The sequence below is a fragment of the Oncorhynchus keta genome, unplaced genomic scaffold (genome assembly GCF_023373465.1).
Source record: "Oncorhynchus keta strain PuntledgeMale-10-30-2019 unplaced genomic scaffold, Oket_V2 Un_scaffold_584_pilon_pilon, whole genome shotgun sequence".
Taxonomy (NCBI): Eukaryota; Metazoa; Chordata; class Actinopteri; order Salmoniformes; family Salmonidae; genus Oncorhynchus; species Oncorhynchus keta.
This window is the reverse complement of record NW_026290969.1, coordinates 54,941-74,912: the sequence shown is the minus strand read 5'-3', so window position 1 is coordinate 74,912 and position 19,972 is coordinate 54,941. Positions and strand designations below refer to the sequence as shown.

Genomic DNA, 19,972 nt, shown 5'->3' with positions numbered 1-19,972 from the left:
GTCTTAGATAGAGGAAAACAAGTCTAGATTTAACTTTAGCCTGCAGCTTTGATATGTGCTGAGAGAACAGTGTACCGTCTAGCCATACTCCCAAGTACTTGTATGAGGTGACTGACTACCTCAAGCTCTAAAGCCTCAGAAGAAGTAAACACATCTGTGGGGAGAGGGGCATTCTTCTTACCAAACCACATGACGTTCATTTTGGAGGTGTTCAGGACAAGGTTAACGGCAGAGAAAGCTTGTTGGAAACTAAAGAAAGCTTTGTTGTAGAGAGTTTAACACAAAATCCAGGGAGAGGCCAACTGGGTGTAACACTATCAAATCAAATCAAATGTATTTATAGAGCCCTTCGCACATCAGCTGATATCTCAAAGTGCTGTACAGAAACCCAGCCTAAAACCCCAAACAGCAAGCAATGCAGGTGTAGAATCACGGTGGCTAGGAAAAACTCCCTAGAAAGGCCAAAACCTAGGAAGAAACCTAGAGAGGAACCAGGCTGTGGGGTGGCCAGTCCTCTTCTGGCTATGCCGGGTGGAGATTATAACAGAACATGGCCAAGATGTTCAAATGTTCATAAATGACCAGCATGGTCGAATAATAATAAGGCAGAACAGTTGAAACAGGAGCAGCAGCACGGCCAGGTGGACTGGGTACAGCAAGGAGTCATCATGTCAAGTAGTCCTGGGGCATGGTCCTAGGGCTCAGGTCCTCCGAGAGAGAGAAAGAAAGAGAGAAGGATAGAATTAGAGAACGCACACTTAGATTCACACGGGACACCGAATAGGACAGGAGAAGTACTCCAGATATAACAAACTGACCCTAGCCCCCTGACACATAAACTACTGCAGCATAAATACTGGAGGCTGAGACAGGAGGGGTCAGGAGACACTGTGGCCCCATCCGAGGACACCCCCGGACAGGGCCAAACAGGAAGGATATAACCCCACCCACTTTGCCAAAGTACAGCCCCCACAACACTAGAGGGATATCTTCAACCACCAACTTACCATCCTGAAACAAGGCTGAGTATAACCCACAAAGATCTCCGCCATGGCACAACCCAGGGGGGCGCCAACCCAGACAGGGTGACCACATCAGTGAATCAACCCACTCAGGTGACACATCCAAGGACGGCATGAGAGAGCCCCAGTAAGCCAGTGACTCAGCCCCTGTAATAGGGGAAGAGGCAGAGAATCCCAGTGGAAAGAGGGGAACCGGCCAGAGACAGCAAGGGCGGTTCGTTGCTCCAGAGCCTTTCCGTTCACCTTCCCACTCCTGGGCCAGACTACACTCAATCATATGACCCACTGAGGAGATGAGTCTTCAGTAAAGACTTAAAGGTTGAGACCGAGTTTGCGTCTCTGACATGGGTAGGCAAACCATTCCATAAAAATGGAGCTCTGTAGGAAAAAGCCCTGCCTCCAGCTGTTTGCTTAGACATTCTAGGGACAATTAGGAGGCCTGCGTCTTGTGACCGTAGCGTACGTGTAGGTATGTACGGCAGGACCAAATCAGAGAGATAGGTAGGAGCAAGCCCATGTAATGCTTTGTAGGTTAGCAGTAAAACCTTGAAATCAGCCCTTGCTTTGACAGGAAGCCAGTGTAGGGAGGCTAGCACTGGAGTAATATGATCAAATTTTTTGGTTCTAGTCAGGATTCTAGCAGCCGTATTTAGCACTAACTGAAGTTTATTTAGTGCTTTATCCGGGTAGCCGGAAGGTAGAGCATTGCAGTAGTCTAACCTAGAAGTGACAAAAGCATGGATTAATTTTTCTGCATCATTTTTGGACAGAAAGCTTCTGATTTTTGCAATGTTACGTAGATGGAAAAAAGCTGTCCTTGAAATGGTCTTGATATGTTCTTCAAAAGAGAGATCAGGGTCCAGACTAACGCCGATGTCCTTCACAGTTTTATTTGAGACAACTGTACAACCATTAAGATTAATTGTCAGATTCAACGGAAGATATCTTTGTTTCTTGGGACCTAGAACAAGCATCTCTGTTTTGTTCGAATTTAAAAGTAGAAAGTTTGCAGCCATCCACTTCCTTGTGTCTGAAACACATGCTTCTAGCAAGGGCAATTTTGGGGCTTCACCATGTTTCATTGAAATGTACAGCTGTGTGTCATTGGCATAGCAGTGAAAGTTAACATTATGTTTTCGAATGACATCCCCAAGAAGTAAAATATATAGTGAAAACAATAGTGTTCCTAAAACGGAACCTTGAGGAACACCGAAATATACAGTTGATTTGTCAGAGGGCAAACCATTCACAGAGACAAACTGATATCTTTCCGACAGATTAGATCTAAACCAGGCCAGAACTTGTCCGTGTAGACCAATCATCTGCATATAAATAGATGAGAGCTTCCTACTGCCTGAGCTATGTTGTTGATGTAAATTGAGAAGAGCGTGGGGCCTAGGATTGAGCCTTGGGGTACACCCTTGGTCACAGGCAGTGGCTGAGACAGCAGATGTTCTGACTTTATACACTGCACTCTTTCAGAGGTAGTTAGCATACCAGGCCAAAGACCCTTCAGAGACACCAATACTCCTTAGAAGTTACAAGTATGGAATGGTCTACCGTATCAAAAGCTTTGGCCAAGTTAATAAAAAGAGCCGCACAACCATTGCTTAGAATCAAGGGCAATGGTGACATCATTGAGGACCTTTAAGGTTGCAGTGACACATCCGTAACCTGAGCGGAAACCAGATTGCATACCAGAGAGAAAGCCAGTCAGTTGATTATTGACAACTTTTTGATAAACAGGGCAAAATGTTTGATGAAAATGTTTGATAAACAGGGAAAAATAGAAATAGGCCTATAACAGATAGGATCAGCTTGTCCTCCCCCTTTAATAAATAAAGGACTAACCGTGGCTGCCTTCCAAGCAATGGGAATCTCCCCAGAGAGAAGACAGGTTAAAAAGGCTAGGGATAGGCTTAGCGATGATAGGGACAGCAACCTTAAAGAAGGGTCTAAACCATCTGACCCAGATGGTTTTTTGGGGTCAAGTTCAAGGAGCTCCTTTAGCACCTTGGACTCAGTGACCGCCTGCAGGGAGAAACTTTGTAGCGGGGCAGGGGAAAAAGAGGGAGCTGTCACCTTTGGCACCAGTTGTGAAACTGGGCTGCACTGGTTTTCCATCAACCCAGCTCGAATTTCAGAATTCCATTTGAGCCATCTCAAACTTGGCCCTAATTTTAAATGCCAATGGGATCAAGGCTTTGGAGTCACTATGGCATGGTGTGTGGTCCTCCCGCTACAACTCTTCAGGAAAGCGAGCTGTTTATTAGGCTACAGATAAATAAGGGCTAATAAATTATGAACTTCCCAGGGTGCTGAAAGTGCAAGGGGATTTGCTTGATGCTCCTTTCCAATAAAAATCAAAGATCTTATTCTGGTGACATGATCATCGATGCTTGGTACGCAGTGAGTTAAATGAACTGCAACGTTCGTAGTTGAAACAGATTGCAGATTTCTAGCAGGTAGCATTCAAACGATTCGGTCATTTGTTTGAAATACAACTTGTTTGCTTAGCTACATGGCTTGCTAGCTATTTAGCAACTTACATAGATAGCTAGTGAGCTAACGTTAGGCTAATGTCAGCTAGCTAGGTACGGTCACTAGCCAAGATGGCAGACTCGTGATTGCCATCAATACCAGCATCACTGATGAAATCTAAATAAATTCAAGAAAATAGCATTTATAAATCTATATTATTGGAGAATGACTGACTGTTCGAGGAATTATGATTCCTATATGTTCATTAACCAATTCAATTAAAAACACTCTGTCCGTTTCTAAGAATTTGTAAGATCCTTATTTGCATAAAATGGACAGAGACCAGCCTTAAAAGTGATCAGTAGCATTTATTTCCGAGAGCTCTGCTCTTAATCACATGTTCATTAGGTGTTATATCACACATAGCGTCATAACTTTTAATATGTCTCTCTTCCTCTTGGACAATGACTTAGCTACTTTTCAATGCAATTCCAACACACACATATTGTTTATCTTATGTTACCACATGTTACATAATCTATTGCAAGTCCTACGGTTTTTCCCCTCCCTGGATGGGGACCAGACATTTCTCCTGTTGTTAGTTTCACTGTGGTCACAAGTTGTCTGTTAACACTTCCTCTTAGTCTATGTACAAACATCTTACTCTTCAGACAGCATAGAATTCTGTTAATGTTAGTTATAATTCCACATAAATGTATACACTATTTAGTCATTATTGATAAAAATCCTCCAACACTGACCTTATTCAAATGCCCAAGGTGGAAACAGAGCGCAGTCAGATTACTTAATTTACAAAGTGCTGGCCTATAAATGTAGTTTTTTTGGTCATTAAACTACAGTAGGAAACGCTGTTTGGGTCTTTGCGTGTCAAAAAGACACACGTCATAGAACACTTCAAATAAGCTTTTAAATTTGACACGTGTTAAGGGTTGCGCCAATCGAATCTCGTATCAGGATAAATATGACAATGAGTCACCGATTGTATACTATGTACTTCTTATTAGCTAAGCAATAAGTGGTAAATGCAATTTTCGTATATACGGGCTCTCTGTCACACCTCGCAGGGCAAACAGAGAACTGACTTGTTTCTGACAAAATGATAATATACTCTGACAGAAGTAGTTCCTGCGTCCGAGCCGGCCTGTCAGAGTAGAAACTGGGCGTGGTTTAAACTCACTCAGCCTATCGTTGATTGTTGGCGCCCTAGCTGGTCCCACCCCCTAGGCGCTTCAGCGGTCAGTCGTTGTTGTGTAGAATATCTATGCGCCCATGCTCGATACAGTTATCAGGCACCTGACTCCTGTTATCTAACAAAAGACCGTTTTTTCCCTACACTACGTTATGTTACTCTGTATTTTTCCATCACAAGAAAGGCCCATGGCCCTGAAACTGTTAACAATGTCTCAAGTCAGCTGTGTTGCATAACACATATACCCACACAAGCCAACAGCAAATAATATTACATCACATATGATATGGTAACGGGCTATAGTGTATAACACAGAACCTCACACAAGTAACACAGTTCTATTATAGAATCTTGTGTGTGCTGGAGTTGTGTTAGCAAAGCACCACTATCAGTAGCACTGTCAAAGCTTCACTAAAAAAGTCTGCGAACACCCACCGTCCACGAACGATGCTAACTGGCTGCTTATGGTTTTAGCCATGGGCAACAGGAATAAGTAGATGGCTAGCTAGTTATTTTTCATAAACTTAAGTTCAGTTCCAATAGGCGAACAACAAGTGGCTACCTAGCTAATACTTACGATTCCTACATCATTGCTTAGAATATTGAAAATGACTGCAGTTTCAGGCTGGTTGCATTGACGCTAGCTAGGTACCAAGCTAAAGCTAGCTAGCTACTCTAGAAGTTGCTAATAACATCTGTATCAAAAATATTTCATTTAAAAAAATCTTATTCCAAATGCTCACACATACGTTTTCCCATCTGGTCTAACAAATAATGCCTTATTACCAACTCGGTATTGTAAACACACCGTTTGCCTGTGTTGTTCGCAGACTTTTTTAGTACAGCTTTGAGTGCTACTGATAGTAGTGGTGCTTTGCTAACACAAATCCAGCACACACCATTCTATAATAGAACTGTGACTTGACGTGTCAAATGTAAAAGCTTACTGACTCCTTAAATAGTGTTCTTTGACGTGTATCTTTTTTTGACACTCAAAGACCCAAACGGCGTTCCCTTGTGAAACACCAACCTTGACACGCCGTGGCCATGATAAACTATGTCGACGCGGCCCGAATAAATCTTCTGTGTGAAAAAGTAGTCCCGTACATTGAAAAGCTACACTCTGGGATTCGAAAAAACAGAAAACTGGGTCCCGGACACTTAGTAAAAGTCCAATTTGTTAAATCAAATGAGTGACAGGTGTATACATCACTGCAGCCTCGTCTCACATAAGACATATGGTTACTTTAGGCAAAAAAGAAAAGTAGGGTGGATGGGTGGGTGTATAAAAGATAGGTCTCTCCTATCATTGCTATGCAGACGACACACAATTAATCTTCTCCTTTCCCCCTTCTGATGACCAGGTGGCGAATCGCATCTCTGCATGTCTGGCAGACATATCAGTGTGGATGACGGATCACCACCTCAAGCTGAACCTCGGCAAGACGGAGCTGCTCTTCCTCCCGGGGAAGGACTGCCCGTTCCATGATCTCGCCATCACGGTTGACAACTCCATTGTGTCCTCCTCCCAGAGCGCTAAGAACCTTGGCGTGATCCTGGACAACACCCTGTCGTTCTCAACTAACATCAAGGCGGTGGCCCGTTCCTGTAGGTTCATGCTCTACAACATCCGCAGAGTACGACCCTGCCTCACACAGGAAGCGGCGCAGGTCCTAATCCAGGCACTTGTCATCTCCCGTCTGGATTACTGCAACTCGCTGTTGGCTGGGCTCCCTGCCTGTGCCATTAAACCCCTACAACTCATCCAGAACGCCGCAGCCCGTCTGGTGTTCAACCTTCCCAAGTTCTCTCACGTCACCCCGCTCCTCCGCTCTCTCCACTGGCTTCCAGTTGAAGCTCGCATCCGCTACAAGACCATGGTGCTTGCCTACGGAGCTGTGAGGGGAACTGCACCTCAGTACCTCCAGGCTCTGATCAGGCCCTACACCCAAACAAGGGCACTGCGTTCATCCACCTCTGGCCTGCTCGCCTCCCTACCACTGAGGAAGTACAGTTCCCGCTCAGCCCAGTCAAAACTGTTTCGCTGCTCTGGCCCCCCAATGGTGGAACAAACCCCCTCACGACGCCAGGACAGCGGAGTCAATCACCACCTTCCGGAGACACCTGAAACCCCACCTCTTTAAGGAATACCTAGGATAGGATAAGTAATCCTTCTCACCCCCCCCCCCCCCCCCCTAAAAGATTTAGATGCACTATTGTAAAGTGGCTGTTCCACTGGATGTCATAAGGTGAATGCACCAATTTGTAAGTCGCTCTGGATAAGAGCGTCTGCTAAATGACTTAAATGTAAAATGTAATAAATGAGAGTTTGAATCTCATAATTTTAGCTAATTAGCAACTTATCAACATGTAAAGTGTTGGTCCCATGTTTCATCAGCTGAAATAAAAGATCCCAGACATTTTCAAAAAAGCTTATTTATCTTTGTTTACATCCCTGTTAGTGAGCATTTCTCCTTTGCCAAGATAGTCCATCCAGTTGACATGTGTGGCATATCAAGAAGCTGATTAAACAGCATGATTATTACACAGGTGCACCTTGTGCTGGAGACAATAAAAGGCCACTCTAAAATGTGGTTTTGTCCCACAACACAATGCCACAGATGTCTCAAGTTTTAAAGGAGCATGCAAATGGCATGCTGACTGCAGGAATGTCCACCAGAGCTATTGCCAGAAAATGTCACCTCATGTTTCAGCATGATAATACGTGGCCAGCCCCATGTCGCAAGGATCTATGCACAATTCCTGGAAGCTGAAAATGTCCCGATTCTTACATTGCCTGCATACTCACCAAACATGTCACCCAATTGAGCATGTTTGGGATGCTCTGGATTGATGTGAACTACAGCATGTTCCAGTTCCCACCAATATCCAGCAACTTTACACAGCCATTGAAGAAGAGTGGGACAACATTCCACAGGCCACAATTAACAGCCTCATCAACTCTATGCAAAGGAGATTTGTAGTGCTGCATGGGGCAATTGGTGGTCACACCAGACTGACTGGTTTTCTGATCCGTGCCCCTACCTATTTTTTTAAAGGTATCTGTGACCAACAGATTCATACAGTATCTGTATTCCCAGTCATTTGAAATCCATAGATTAGAGCCTAATGTATTTATTTAAATTTACTGATTTCCTTATATGAACTGTAACTTAGTAAAATATTTGAAATTGTTGCATGTTGAGTTTATATTTGTTTTCAGTATACTTACTACTTTTTAGCTACTTTGCAACTACTTATATTATCTAACTCTAACCTTTTATCTAACCCTTGCCCTTATTACTGTAACTCCTAAACTTAACCCTAACCCCTAGCCTAGCTAACGTTAGCCAGCTTGCTAGAATTCATAACATATCATATGAAATGGGAAATGGGAATCTATAATTTACATACAGAATAATACAAAATGCTCAGAGATGGCCGCCTCGCTTCGCGTTCCTAGGAAACGATGCAGTTTTTTTTTTTTTTTTACGTGTTATTTCTTACATTGGTACCTCAGGTCATCTTAGGTTTCATTACATACAGTCGAGAAGAACTACTGAACATAAGAGCAGCGTCAACTCACCATCAGTACGACCAAGAATATGACTTTCGCGAAGCGGACCCTGTGTTCTGCCTTTCACCCAGGACAACGGAATGTATCCCAGCCGGCGACCCCAAAAAACGACTTCGAAAAAGGGGAAAACGAAGCGGTCTTCTGGTCAGACTCCGGAGACGGGCACATCGTCCACCACTCCCTAGCATTCTCCTCGCCAATGTCCAGTCTCTTGACAACAAGGTTGATGAAATCCGAGCAAGGGTAGCATTCCAGAGAGACATCAGAGACTGTAACATTCTTTGCTTCACGGAAACATGGCTCACTGGAGAGATGCTATCAGAGACGGTGCAGCCAGCTGGTTTCTCCACGCATCGCGCCGACAGAAACAAACATCTTTCTGGTAAGAAGAGGGGCGGGGGCGTATGCTTTATGGTTAACGGGACGTGGTGTGGCCAAAACAACATACAGGAACTCAAGTCCTTCTGTTCACCTGATTTAGAATTCCTCACAATCAAATGTAGACCGCATTATCTACCAAGGGAATTCTCTTCGATTATAATCACAGCCGTATATATTCCCCCCCAAGCAGACACATCGATGGCTCTGAACGAAATGTATTTGACTCTTTGCAAACTGGAATCCATATATCCAGAGGCTGCATTCATAATGTTAACTTTCACTGCTATGCGGATGACACACAGCTGTACATTTCAATGAAACATGGTGAAGCCCCAAAATTGCCCTCGCTAGAAGCATGTGTTTCAGACATAAGGAAGTGGATGGCTGCAAACTTTTTACTATTAAACTCGGACAAAACAGAGATGCTTGTTCTAGGTCCCAAGAAACAAAGAGATCTTCTGTTGAATCTGACAATTAATCCTAATGGTTGTACAGTCGTCTCAAATAAAACTGTGAAGGACCTCTGCGTTACTCTGGACCCTGATCTCTCTTTTGAAGAACATATCAAGACCATTTCGAGGACAGCTTTTTTCCATCTACGTAACATTGCAAAAATCAGAAACTTTCTGTCCAAAAATGATGCAGAAAAATTAATCCATGCTTTTGTCACTTCTAGGTTAGACTACTGCAAATGCTCTACTTTCCGGCTACCCGGATAATGCACTAAATAAACTTCAGTTAGTGCTAAATACGGCTGCTAGAATCCTGACTAGAACCAAAAAATTTGATCATATTACTCCAGTGCTAGCCTCTCTACACTGGCTTCCTGTCAAAGCAAGGGCTGATTTCAAGGTTTTACTGCTAACCTACAAAGCATTACATGGGCTTGCTCCTACCTATCTCTATGATTTGGTCCTGCCGTACATACCTACACGTACGCTACGGTCACAAGACGCAGGCCTTCTAATTGTCCCTAGAATGTCAAAGCAAACAGCTGGAGGCAGGGCTTTCCCCTATAGAGCTCCATTTTTATGGAACGGTCTGCCTACCCATGTCAGAGACGCAAACTCGGTCTCAACCTTTAAGTTTTTACTGAAGACTCATCTCTTCAGTAGGTCATATGATTGAGTGTAGTCTGGCCCAGGAGTGGGAAGGTGAACGGAAAGGCTCTGGAGCAAGGAACCGCCCTTGCTGTCTCTGCCTGGCCGGTTCCCCTCTTTCCACTGGGATTCTCTGCCTCTAACCCTATTACAGGGGCTGAGTCACTGGCTTACTGGGGCTCTCTCATGCCGTCCCTGGAAGGGGTGCGTCACCTGAGTGGGTTGATTCACTGTTGTGGTCATCCTGTCTGGGTTGGCGCCCCCCCCTCCCCCGCCTATACTCAGCCTTGTCTCAGGATGGTAGGTTGGTGGTTGAAGATATCCCTCTAGTGGTGTGGGGGCTGTGCTTTGGAAAAGTGGGTGGGGTTATATCCTTCCTGTTTGGCCCTGTCCGGGGGTGTCCTCGGATGGGGCCACAGTGTCTCCTGACCCCTCCTGTCTCAGCCTCCAGTATTTATGCTGCAGTAGTTTATGTGTCGGGGGGCTAGGGTCAGTTTGTTATATCTGGAGTACTCCTCCTGTCCTATTCGGTGTCCTGTGTGAATCTAAGTGTGTGTTCTCTAATTCTCTCCTTCTCTCTTTCTTTCTCTCTCTCGGAGGACCTGAGCCCTAGGACCGTGCCCCAGGACTACCTGACATGATGACTCCTTGCTGTCCCCAGTCCACCTGACTGTGCTGCTGCTATAGTTTCAACTGTTCTGCCTTATTATTATTCGACCATGCTGGTAATTTATGAACATTTGAACATCTTGGCCATGTTCTGTTATAATCTCCACCCGGCACAGCCAGAAGAGGACTGGCCACCCCACATAGCCTGGTTCCTCTCTAGGTTTCTTCCTAGGTTTTGGCCTTTCTAGGGAGTTTTTCCTAGCCACCGTGCTTCTACACCTGCATTGCTTGCTGTTTGGGGTTTTAGGCTGGGTTTCTGTACAGCACTTTGAGATATCAGCTGATGTACGAATGGCTATATAAATACATTTGATTTGATTGTAGCTGGGGATTTTAACAAGGCTAATCTGAAAACAAGACTCCCTACATTTTATCAGCATATCGATTGCGCAACCAGGGTGGGAAAAACCTTGGATCATTGCTATTCCAACTTCCGCGACGCGTATAAGGCCCTGCTCCGCCCTCCTTTCGGAAAAGCTGACCACGACTCCATTTAGTTGATCCCTGCCTACAGACAGAAACTAAAACAAGATGCTCTGATACGCTGATTCGGTGTGCGAGTTCATTAGAACGTGCGTTGAAGATGTCGTTCCCATAGCAACGATTAAAACATTCCAAACCAGAAACCGTGGATTGACCTGGCCTGCTCGCCTCCCTACCACTGAGGAAGTACAGTTCCCGCTCAGCCTAGTCAAAACTGTTCGCTGCTCTGGCCCCCCAATGGTGGAACAAACTCCCTCACGACGCCAGGACAGCGGAGTCAATCACCACCTTCCGGAGACACCTGAAACCCCACCTCTTTAAGGAATACCTAGGATAGGATAAAGTAATCCTTCTCACCCCCCTTAAAAGATTTAGATGCACTATTGTAAAGTGGCTGTTCCACTGGATGTCATAAGGTGAATGCACCAATTTGTAAGTCGCTCTGGATAAGAGCGTCTGCTAAATGACTTAAATGTAATGTAAATGTAATGATTGATGGCAGCATTCGCGTGAAACTGAAAGCGCGAACCACTGCTTTTAATCAGGGCAAGGTGACTGGAAACATGACCGAATACAAACAGTGTAACTATTCCCTCCGCAAGGCAATCAAACAAGCTAAGCGTCAGTATAGAGACAAAGTAGAATCTCAATTCAACGGCTCAGACACAAGAGGTTTGTGGCAGGGTCTACAGTCAATCACGGATTACAAAAAGAAAACCAGCACTGTCACGGACCAGGATGTCTTGCTCCCAGGCAGACTAAATAACTTTTTTGCCCGCTTTGAGGACAATACAGTGCCACTGACACTGCCCGCAACTAAAACATGTGGACTCTCCTTCACTGCAGCCGACGTGAAGAAAACATTTAAACGTGTCAACCCTCGCAAGGCTGCAGGCCCAGACGGCATCCCCAGCCGCGCCCTCAGAGCATGCGCAGACCAGCTGGCTGGTGTGTTTACGGACATATTCAATCAATCCCTATCCCAGTCTGTTGTTCTCACATGCTTCAAGAGGGCCACCATGGTTTCTGTTCCCAGGAAAGCTAAGGTAACTGAGCTAAACGACTACCGCCCCGTAGCACTCACTTCCGTCATCATGAAGTGCTTTGAGAGACTAGTCAAGGACCATATCACCTCCACCCTACCTGACACCCTAGACCCACTCCAATTTGCTTACCGCCCAAATAGGTCCACAGATGATGCAATCTCAACCACACTGCACACTGCCCTAACCCATCTGGACAAGAGGAATACCTATGTGAGAATGCTGTTCATTGACTACAGCTCGGCATTTAACACCATAGTGCCCTCCAAGCTCGTCAACTGGGTACTGGACTTCCTGACGGGCCGCCCTCAGGTGGTGAGGGTAGGCAACAACATCTCCACCCCGCTGATCCTCAACACTGGGGCCCACAAGGGTGCGTTCTGAGCCCTCTCCTGTACTCCCTGTTCACCCACGACTGCGTGGCCACGCACGCCTCCAACTCAATCATCAAGTTTGCGGACGACACAACAGTGGTAGGCTTGATTACCAACAACGACGAGACGGCCTACAGGGAGGAGGTGAGGGCCCTCGGGTGTGGTGTCAGGAAAATAACCTCACACTCAACGTCAACAAAACTAAGGAGATGATTGTGGACTTCAGGAAACAGCAGAGGGAACACCCTCCTATCCACATCAATGGAACAGTAGTGGAGAAGGTAGTAAGTTTTTTAAGTTCCTCGGCGTACACATCACAGACAAACTGAATTGGTCCACCCACACAGACAGCATCGTGAAGAAGGCGCAGTAGCGCCTCTTCAACCTCAGGAGGCTGAAGAAATTTGCCTTGTCACCAAAAGCACTCACAAACTTCTACAGATGCACAATCGAGAGCATCCTGGCGGGCTGTATCACCGCCTGGTACGGCAACTGCTCCGCCCACAACCGTAAGGCTCTCCAGAGGGTAGTGAGGTCTGCACAACGCATCACCGGGGGCAAACTTCCTGCCCTCCAGGACACCTACACCACCCGATGTTACAGGAAGGCCATAAAGATCATAAAGGACATCAACCACCCGAGCCACTGCCTGTTTGCCCCGCTATCATCCAGAAGGCGAGGTCAGTACAGGTGCATCAAAGCTGGGGCCGAGTCTGAAAAACAGCTTCTATCTCAAGGCCATCAGACTGTTAAACAGCCACCACTAACATTGAGTGGCTGCTGCCAACACACTGACTCAACTCCAGCCACTTTAATAATGGGAATTGATGGGAAATGATGTAAAATATATCACTAGCCACTTTAATCAATGCTACCTAATATGTTTACATACCCTACATTATTCATCTCATATGTATACGTATATACTATACTCTATATCATCTACCGCATCCTTATGTAATACATGCATCCTTATGTAATACAGTGCAAGTAGGATAGCCTATACTACATGAAATTTGCATTTGTCAAAAGGCAGCAACCATCATGTCTTTCCTGAGTCAGTGGGAGTACCACACAACATATCGTGAGACTGCAAATTTACTTCGATATAATGCTTTTGACGATATTAATGCATGAAAGCATTTCCATCCACATCTCGTGCAATCAATTTTACCGACACAAAATGAGCCCTCCTTGTCTGGCATATTTTGTTTTGTCGACATTTGGAAAGTTTACAGACAAATCAGCTGTTTCCATCAGGCCTGTCATTAAAACCAATTCTCCAACATATACTTTAATCACATGAAAAGGTTAGATAGAAACCTGGTTATAGGAGCACATTTTTGTCAAGAAAGAATACTGGTCAGTAAAAACAAAGCAAGATAGCCTGTTCCACATTTTATTTATTCAGATAAAGATGAGAATTGACTAAGAAAGCAGACTGGCCGCTATATGTAGATGAGTGTCTTACTATGTGTGATGTAATGGTTGTGTTGATATTGGGAATTTGTGACACTGCTTCTTACTTGGGTTGTGGTATGGGTTGGGTCTCCAATCTGCTGCTTCACAATAAATTGTACAGCAATGGCTTCCGAGGCTTATGTTCAAAGCAGTGGAGTTTAGGGGCATGAGAGCAAATTATGACATACCTTACAAACCATAGAACAAACATAACAAATATGTTGAGATTCTAAGAGAGAATAGAAGACCGTCTAAGCTTAATTTCAACTTCTTGGCAGTCAAACAAGCGACATGAACCGTCTTCCATTTTGAAGTGTCTAATAGAAAACCAGGCACAGAAACATTGGAGAAAACAACCGCTTTAAGAGGAATATTTTGCAAGCAGGGTTGATACAGTGTGATAAGACATTTTCGAAAAAAACGTTCAGTTACTTTAGGTTTTAAAGAAAGTCAATCTTGCAAAATACATGGAACATTTAAGCACATACAATTTTCATTGTATTGAGTTCAAGCAGCGCTTGATCTTGAACAGTGAGTTATACCATTAGGACAATAATCCACTTTGTTCAAAAATAGTTCTGCCTTTCATAAAGCCTAATACAATTCTGGTGGAATGTCTTATAATGGGGAAATCTAACATGGCGAAGTAAGGGGTCCCTTAATCAAACCTTGAAATTGTGAAAGTGATTATAGAGCAAAACGCCCAGATGCCAGTGTCACAATACAGCCTGCCTCCTTTCTGTATGAGCACACAGCAGAATTGCACTGTTAGTTAAATACAGGATTGTACTGAATTTTAAAAGCAATAGTGATGTGGGGAAGAAAATATAACACTTAGCATCACAGTATTGGTGAAAATTAACTGCCAGTTTAATAACCATACGTTAAATCTGCAATACCATGACAAATCACAAAAAAAATGACCGTAACAAAATATGCACAACCAGCTAGGTGGAACAAAGGAATTAAGGACGATTAGAATTAACAACCCCCGCCCCCAACACAGTCAGTCATTCACACACCCAATTTAGCGCACACACACACACAAAAAACAACTAAATAACAGCAACATGGACTCGCTACTCAATACAACCACATTATTTTCACAAACAAAATGACAACCTGCTATCAACTGAACATTACCCTGTCGCCTCAGTGACCTGAGAGGGATAAACTAGTTGGTCAGGAACAATTCCGGCTGCTTGTCATACAGAGGGGGGAGGGGTTGATGGAGTGGAGGTGGATGTTTATAAGCCGTTTGTGTTTAAGAGTGTAGGTAGATTAACAGTGCAATTCCATTAGTTTTCCCCTTCTCCGGTCTCTCCCTCATCTCCCTGGTTTTCCGATGTCCACAGCTGCAAAAAAAAAAAAAAAAAAAAAAAAGTTTGTTACATTATACTCCCCAAACTGAATTTGGCATCTTCTACACCATGCCATAGAAATGAACAAAACATATGCATGTAACTGGAAGCATCAATGGGTTGACTTGAAGAAATTACAATAAGAGGAATTGGTGTCAAGCCATTTAATAATTATACAAAAAAAAGAAGAAAGAAAAGACTTACAGTCAGGTTGTCCCTTAGTAGTTGCATGATCAAAGTGCTGTCTTTGTAGGAATCCTCATTTAAGGTGTCGAGTTCAGCGATGGCTTCATCAAATGCCTGTAAAGAAGAAATTACACTAAGAATAGAATGCTAAATTGCCACCAGTTATTCCAGTACACAGCTATCCCTTTGCTATACAAATGCATTAAGTTATTGTCACGCCAGTCATTTGTTAAAATAGCAGTATGCTGAAATAACTGCAGGATGGGCACAATTTTAGATCCAATTTCATGTTTGCAAACTGAGCCAAAGTGCCTTCTTACAAATGCAGAAACTGGCAAGATAAGACATGTCACAATGGCTCTGCATTCTTTGAGTGAAGCACTTTTTTTCTTGTCTTGGGGGTGAAAGCTGAGGCGGCATGATTTGGCACTTGAAGTCGCTCTCTCACCGTCTTGGCCAAGGTGCAGGCCTTCTCAGGGTTGTTGAGGATTTCATAGTAAAAGACAGAGAAGTTGAGGGCCAGGCCGAGCCTGATGGGGTGTGTTGGCTGCATCTCCTTCTTGCTGATGTCGAAAGCATCCTGGTATGCCTGCTGGGAATTATCCACTGTAGCTTTAAAGGCAACAAGAAGGGAGAGGATGAATTTGAGCACTTAGTGTGTAGCAGTACAATTCATCACATCTTTAGGGAATATTTTAACATATTCCTCTATCCAGACATCTGATCCATTAGCAGTCATTGTGTGATTTGGTGTATTTCATACAACTAAATAAACTCTGTCTTGTTTACTTACTCTTTTTTGCATCCCCAGCTGCTACCTCAGACAGGTATCTATAATAATCGCCTTTCATTTTCAGGTAGAACACCTTGCTCTCAGCTGCAGTTGCATTGGCAATCAGGTACTTGTCAAGAAGTCCCTGAAAGAGAAGACATAAATTATTGAAATCAGCATACCTACCTGGAGAGAAATTTAAAAGTTATATTTCAGAGGGTGGACCACAACAGTTCTTACCAGCACATCGTTGCAGATGTCCTGCAGCTCGGTTTCAATCTTCTCCCGGTACTCCTTGGCCATGGCTTGCTTCTTCTCATTGCCCTCTGTCTTTTGCTCAATGCTGGAGATGACCCGCCAGGATGAGCGGCGTGCCCCCACAACGTTCTTGTAGGCCACTGACAGCAGGTTGCGCTCCTCATTGGAGAGCTCCCCACCCTGCTCCGTCACAGACTTCATGGCCCCAGCCATATCGTCATAGCGCTCAGCCTGCTCAGCGAGCTTGGCCTTTTGTACCAGGTCGTTCTTGTCCATTTTTCAGTCTGTGAGAAAAAGAAAAAAAAAGAGTGCAGAATGTTAGGAGTGTATCGAAATAGTCTGGTGGGCCTTTTTCTCATATCTGTGCAGATGAAGGATAGGACTATTGATATTAGATATACCTATAGCACCCTACATATGACTAGTCAATTACAGAATTTATTCAAACTGCTGAGAGGTGACACAGGGCAGTAGGTTAATCTAACTGATTAATGTTCATGTTCCTTCTTTTGATTTTTAGATAGATTAGGCCATTCTTATGAATTAATGTCTAGGGGAATCTGATATTGCCTACTTTCATATTACCAGGACTAAGGCCATTTGAAATATAGATAAATAAGTGATTTCAGTGATTTGCGCCATGATTATGCAATTTTCTATGAATTTGAATGATTGCAATTGAATGTTAGCTAAAACAGGTAGCTATGTAGAACTACACTTAGCCTTAATGTTTTACTGGTGCATGGCCGCCATTATAAGAGTTCCATACAACTAGGCATGGTGGTGTGTTCATGTCCTGAATGTGTTCTTGCACGCAAGCTTGTACTAGATAGTAGTGGCAGTAATGCGTAGTGGGGCCGTAGGGCGGCACCACTCACTACATAACTTGTAAGACTACATGCATAAAATTGCTAACCAGGGATGTATATTAATGGGTCAATAATTTCATCAATTTAGCAAGCTACCTTTACATATCGTTGAGTTATGTATTGAACAATCAATCGACATTAATAACCTTTCGATGTGTCTTCATCCGCCCCTAGCTAGCTACCCCGTTTGAAATCAATAAATATAGCTCATTTCAATAAATACATATATAGGAAGGTTAATGTCGATTGGTGTATGTATATATTAACTACCTAACCTCTTTAGTGGGGCATATGTTCTGTATATTATTTTGCCATCTAGCGTTAACGTGTTGGTTATTACTAGCTAACGTTAGCCAATTTTAATGCGATATTAAAGCAACGATGGTTGAATGGCGGGGCATTTGCTAGCTAGTTAACGTTGCGGTAAGAGGCTTGATGTAACTAACTTTAACTCGCAAAAGGTAACGTTGGTTACTATCCTTGTCAAACGATATAATTTAAAGTAGTTGACTAGCTAGCTTAGACATATGTGTTGTTATTGAATCGAAACAATTATCCGGCTAACGTTGCGGGTCAGCCGCAAAGGCCTGTGTTCTGCCTGTTAGACGCTAGCCGACAGCTAGCTGCAGCACACCACCTCAGAATAGTGGAGATCGGTCAAATGGCTAGGAGTAGCTAGCTAGCTAGCTGCAAAATACGATGTCTGCGGTTATCGACTTTTCGCATGTCCATTTCAGTAGGAATAGGTCAATGGTTATTTTCCACTACGATTTAGTTCATGTTACCCGCTTTATCAGTTATAGCTGATAAGTTAGCTAACCATTTTCAATTCGCGTACATGGCCTAGCTAGCTAGTTTGGCAGGAGCTCAGTTAGCTTACTAGCCACCTAGAAAACAAGTCCTTGTTCAGCACACTTCACCGAGGAGCGTTGTATAATTAAAGTTGGCGAGCTAGCATGATGGCTAACGAATATAATTACACCGAAACGGATATACTGTGTAATATTGAACACAGTAAATAAAAACATAAGACAAAAATGAACTTTTATCGGATCCCCGAGTATGCAAACTCACAATTTTTACGGCTCTAATTCCTGCTTTTTCTCTGGACAATGCAGCCTCCGTCCTCCGTCTCTCTCCTCGAATCGTTCAGGGCAGTACCACTTCCGCTACATTGACACTTCTGTTTCCTTTAGCTAGCTAACGTTAGCTTCATGTCAACAAAATACTTCACGATATAACAGACATGAATGATATCGATTGGGTTTAATCATTTATATTCAGCTACCTCAACCCCTTATTTAAACCAGGACAATGCAGTGTGTTTTGGCTAGTAAGAGGAACAGCTATACACATACAGTATCTTCAAATTAGCACTGATTGCAATGCATGTTGGATGCACCTGAACATATGAAGAAATTATATTTCCCCATTACTAATATAGTTGGAGGACAAATCTCATCACAGCGTTGAAATATTGTTGAAGATAGCGTGAAAAACAAATGAACTTGGGCAGTGTTTTAAGATATGCAAAGTTCAGGTGTGTACTTTCACTATAGATGGGCTTTGCTTTCAAAATCCTATCTACTGGAATACTTTTTCTCTACTCAATGCAACGTGCAGTTGACGATCAGGACATTTTACAGTGAGTATGTTGAGCCAGAATGAGCCAACATGACTCAAAGCTAAATAGACATGCTTTGGAATGAAGATGAGCAGAGAGAGTAGTGTTCGGTATCATACAATGACTTCCTTTCAAACAATACAGTTGACCCATACATATGTACATTGCATTAATGCAGTGCTGTTCATCAGTTGTTGTTTTTTTGTGCATGCGTTCACATGCCCCAAGTCATTGCATGTATCAGGGGTCCATAATGCCCAACTTCCATTCATATACATTATGAAGAAAGTAATGAATCACCCTACCCCTTCCTTACCTCCAAAAAACACACATCTAGTCATTGAAAACGTATTGGATTTATTACACAGTAAGTGGGTCGTTCCACGAAATGGGTTCCTTTTCCATCTCTTTGATATTTCAAGTAGAAATCGTGCACCAATATTGCATTTTAAAAGCTTGTTATATTATATGAAGTGCTCTTTAATTTAGACAACATGGAGAATTCAATAAATCTATTTTTTAATATGAATAAAGACTTGCTGAAGGGCCAAAATACAGCATTTTGATATGTCGCTCCATCAACTCTGTGTCACCTCTTAACCCCAAAATGTCTCCAAGTGTCACACCTACTCCCTCTCCAATGCATGACGTCAGCGGTGTATTAACCACCGGTCTTGGCACCCTCATAACGCACACCTGCTCCCCATCGTTATTTAGCCCTCAGTACCTCAGTCAGTATTGGTTTTGTACTTTATTTTAAGGTCAACCCTGTTACGTGAACTGAATGCTTGCTTTAATATGGTGAAATGGTTCCTTTTTAAATTATTTTTTTAAAGAAACATTGGACATCTAATAGTGAAATGCTTGTAAGCTTTTTGCTACACCTGCAATAACATTTGCTAAATATGTGTATGTGACCAATACAATTAGATTTTTATTCATAGTAAAATCATGGGAGCTGGTTCTACTATATTTGGCCATTTTCTGGTGTTTTGTGGAAGAACAAATCAAATCAAATGTATTTATATAGCCCTTCGTACATCAGCTGATATCTCAAAGTGCTGTACAGAAACCCAGCCTAAAACCCCAAACAGCAAGCAA

General features: G+C 43.4%; 1 protein-coding gene across 1 annotated transcript; it reads right to left on the bottom strand.

The window, feature by feature from the left end:
• Positions 1-14,649: 14,649 nt before the first annotated feature.
• On the bottom strand, positions 14,650-18,488 carry LOC118361441 (14-3-3 protein beta/alpha-2-like). Its single transcript, XM_035741378.2, has 6 exons — positions 18,322-18,488; positions 16,361-16,662; positions 16,142-16,265; positions 15,797-15,960; positions 15,367-15,462; positions 14,650-15,156 (listed from the first exon to the last, which is right to left on the bottom strand). Exons 2-6 carry the CDS (start codon positions 16,652-16,654, stop codon positions 15,100-15,102), a joined length of 735 nt encoding a protein of 244 aa, XP_035597271.1. The 5' UTR covers positions 16,655-16,662; positions 18,322-18,488; the 3' UTR covers positions 14,650-15,099.
• Positions 18,489-19,972: the final 1,484 nt, after the last annotated feature.

Coding starts and splice junctions, on each gene's coding strand:
- LOC118361441 (XM_035741378.2), bottom strand. CDS start 16,654: ATGGACAAGAACGACCTGGTACAAAAGGCCAAGCTCGCTGAGCAGGCT. Junction 16,266..16,360: donor ACATCTGCAACGATGTGCTG/GTAAGAACTGTT, acceptor CTTCTCTTTCAG/GGACTTCTTGACAAGTACCT. Junction 15,961..16,141: donor AGCTGGGGATGCAAAAAAGA/GTAAGTAAACAA, acceptor TTGCCTTTAAAG/CTACAGTGGATAATTCCCAG.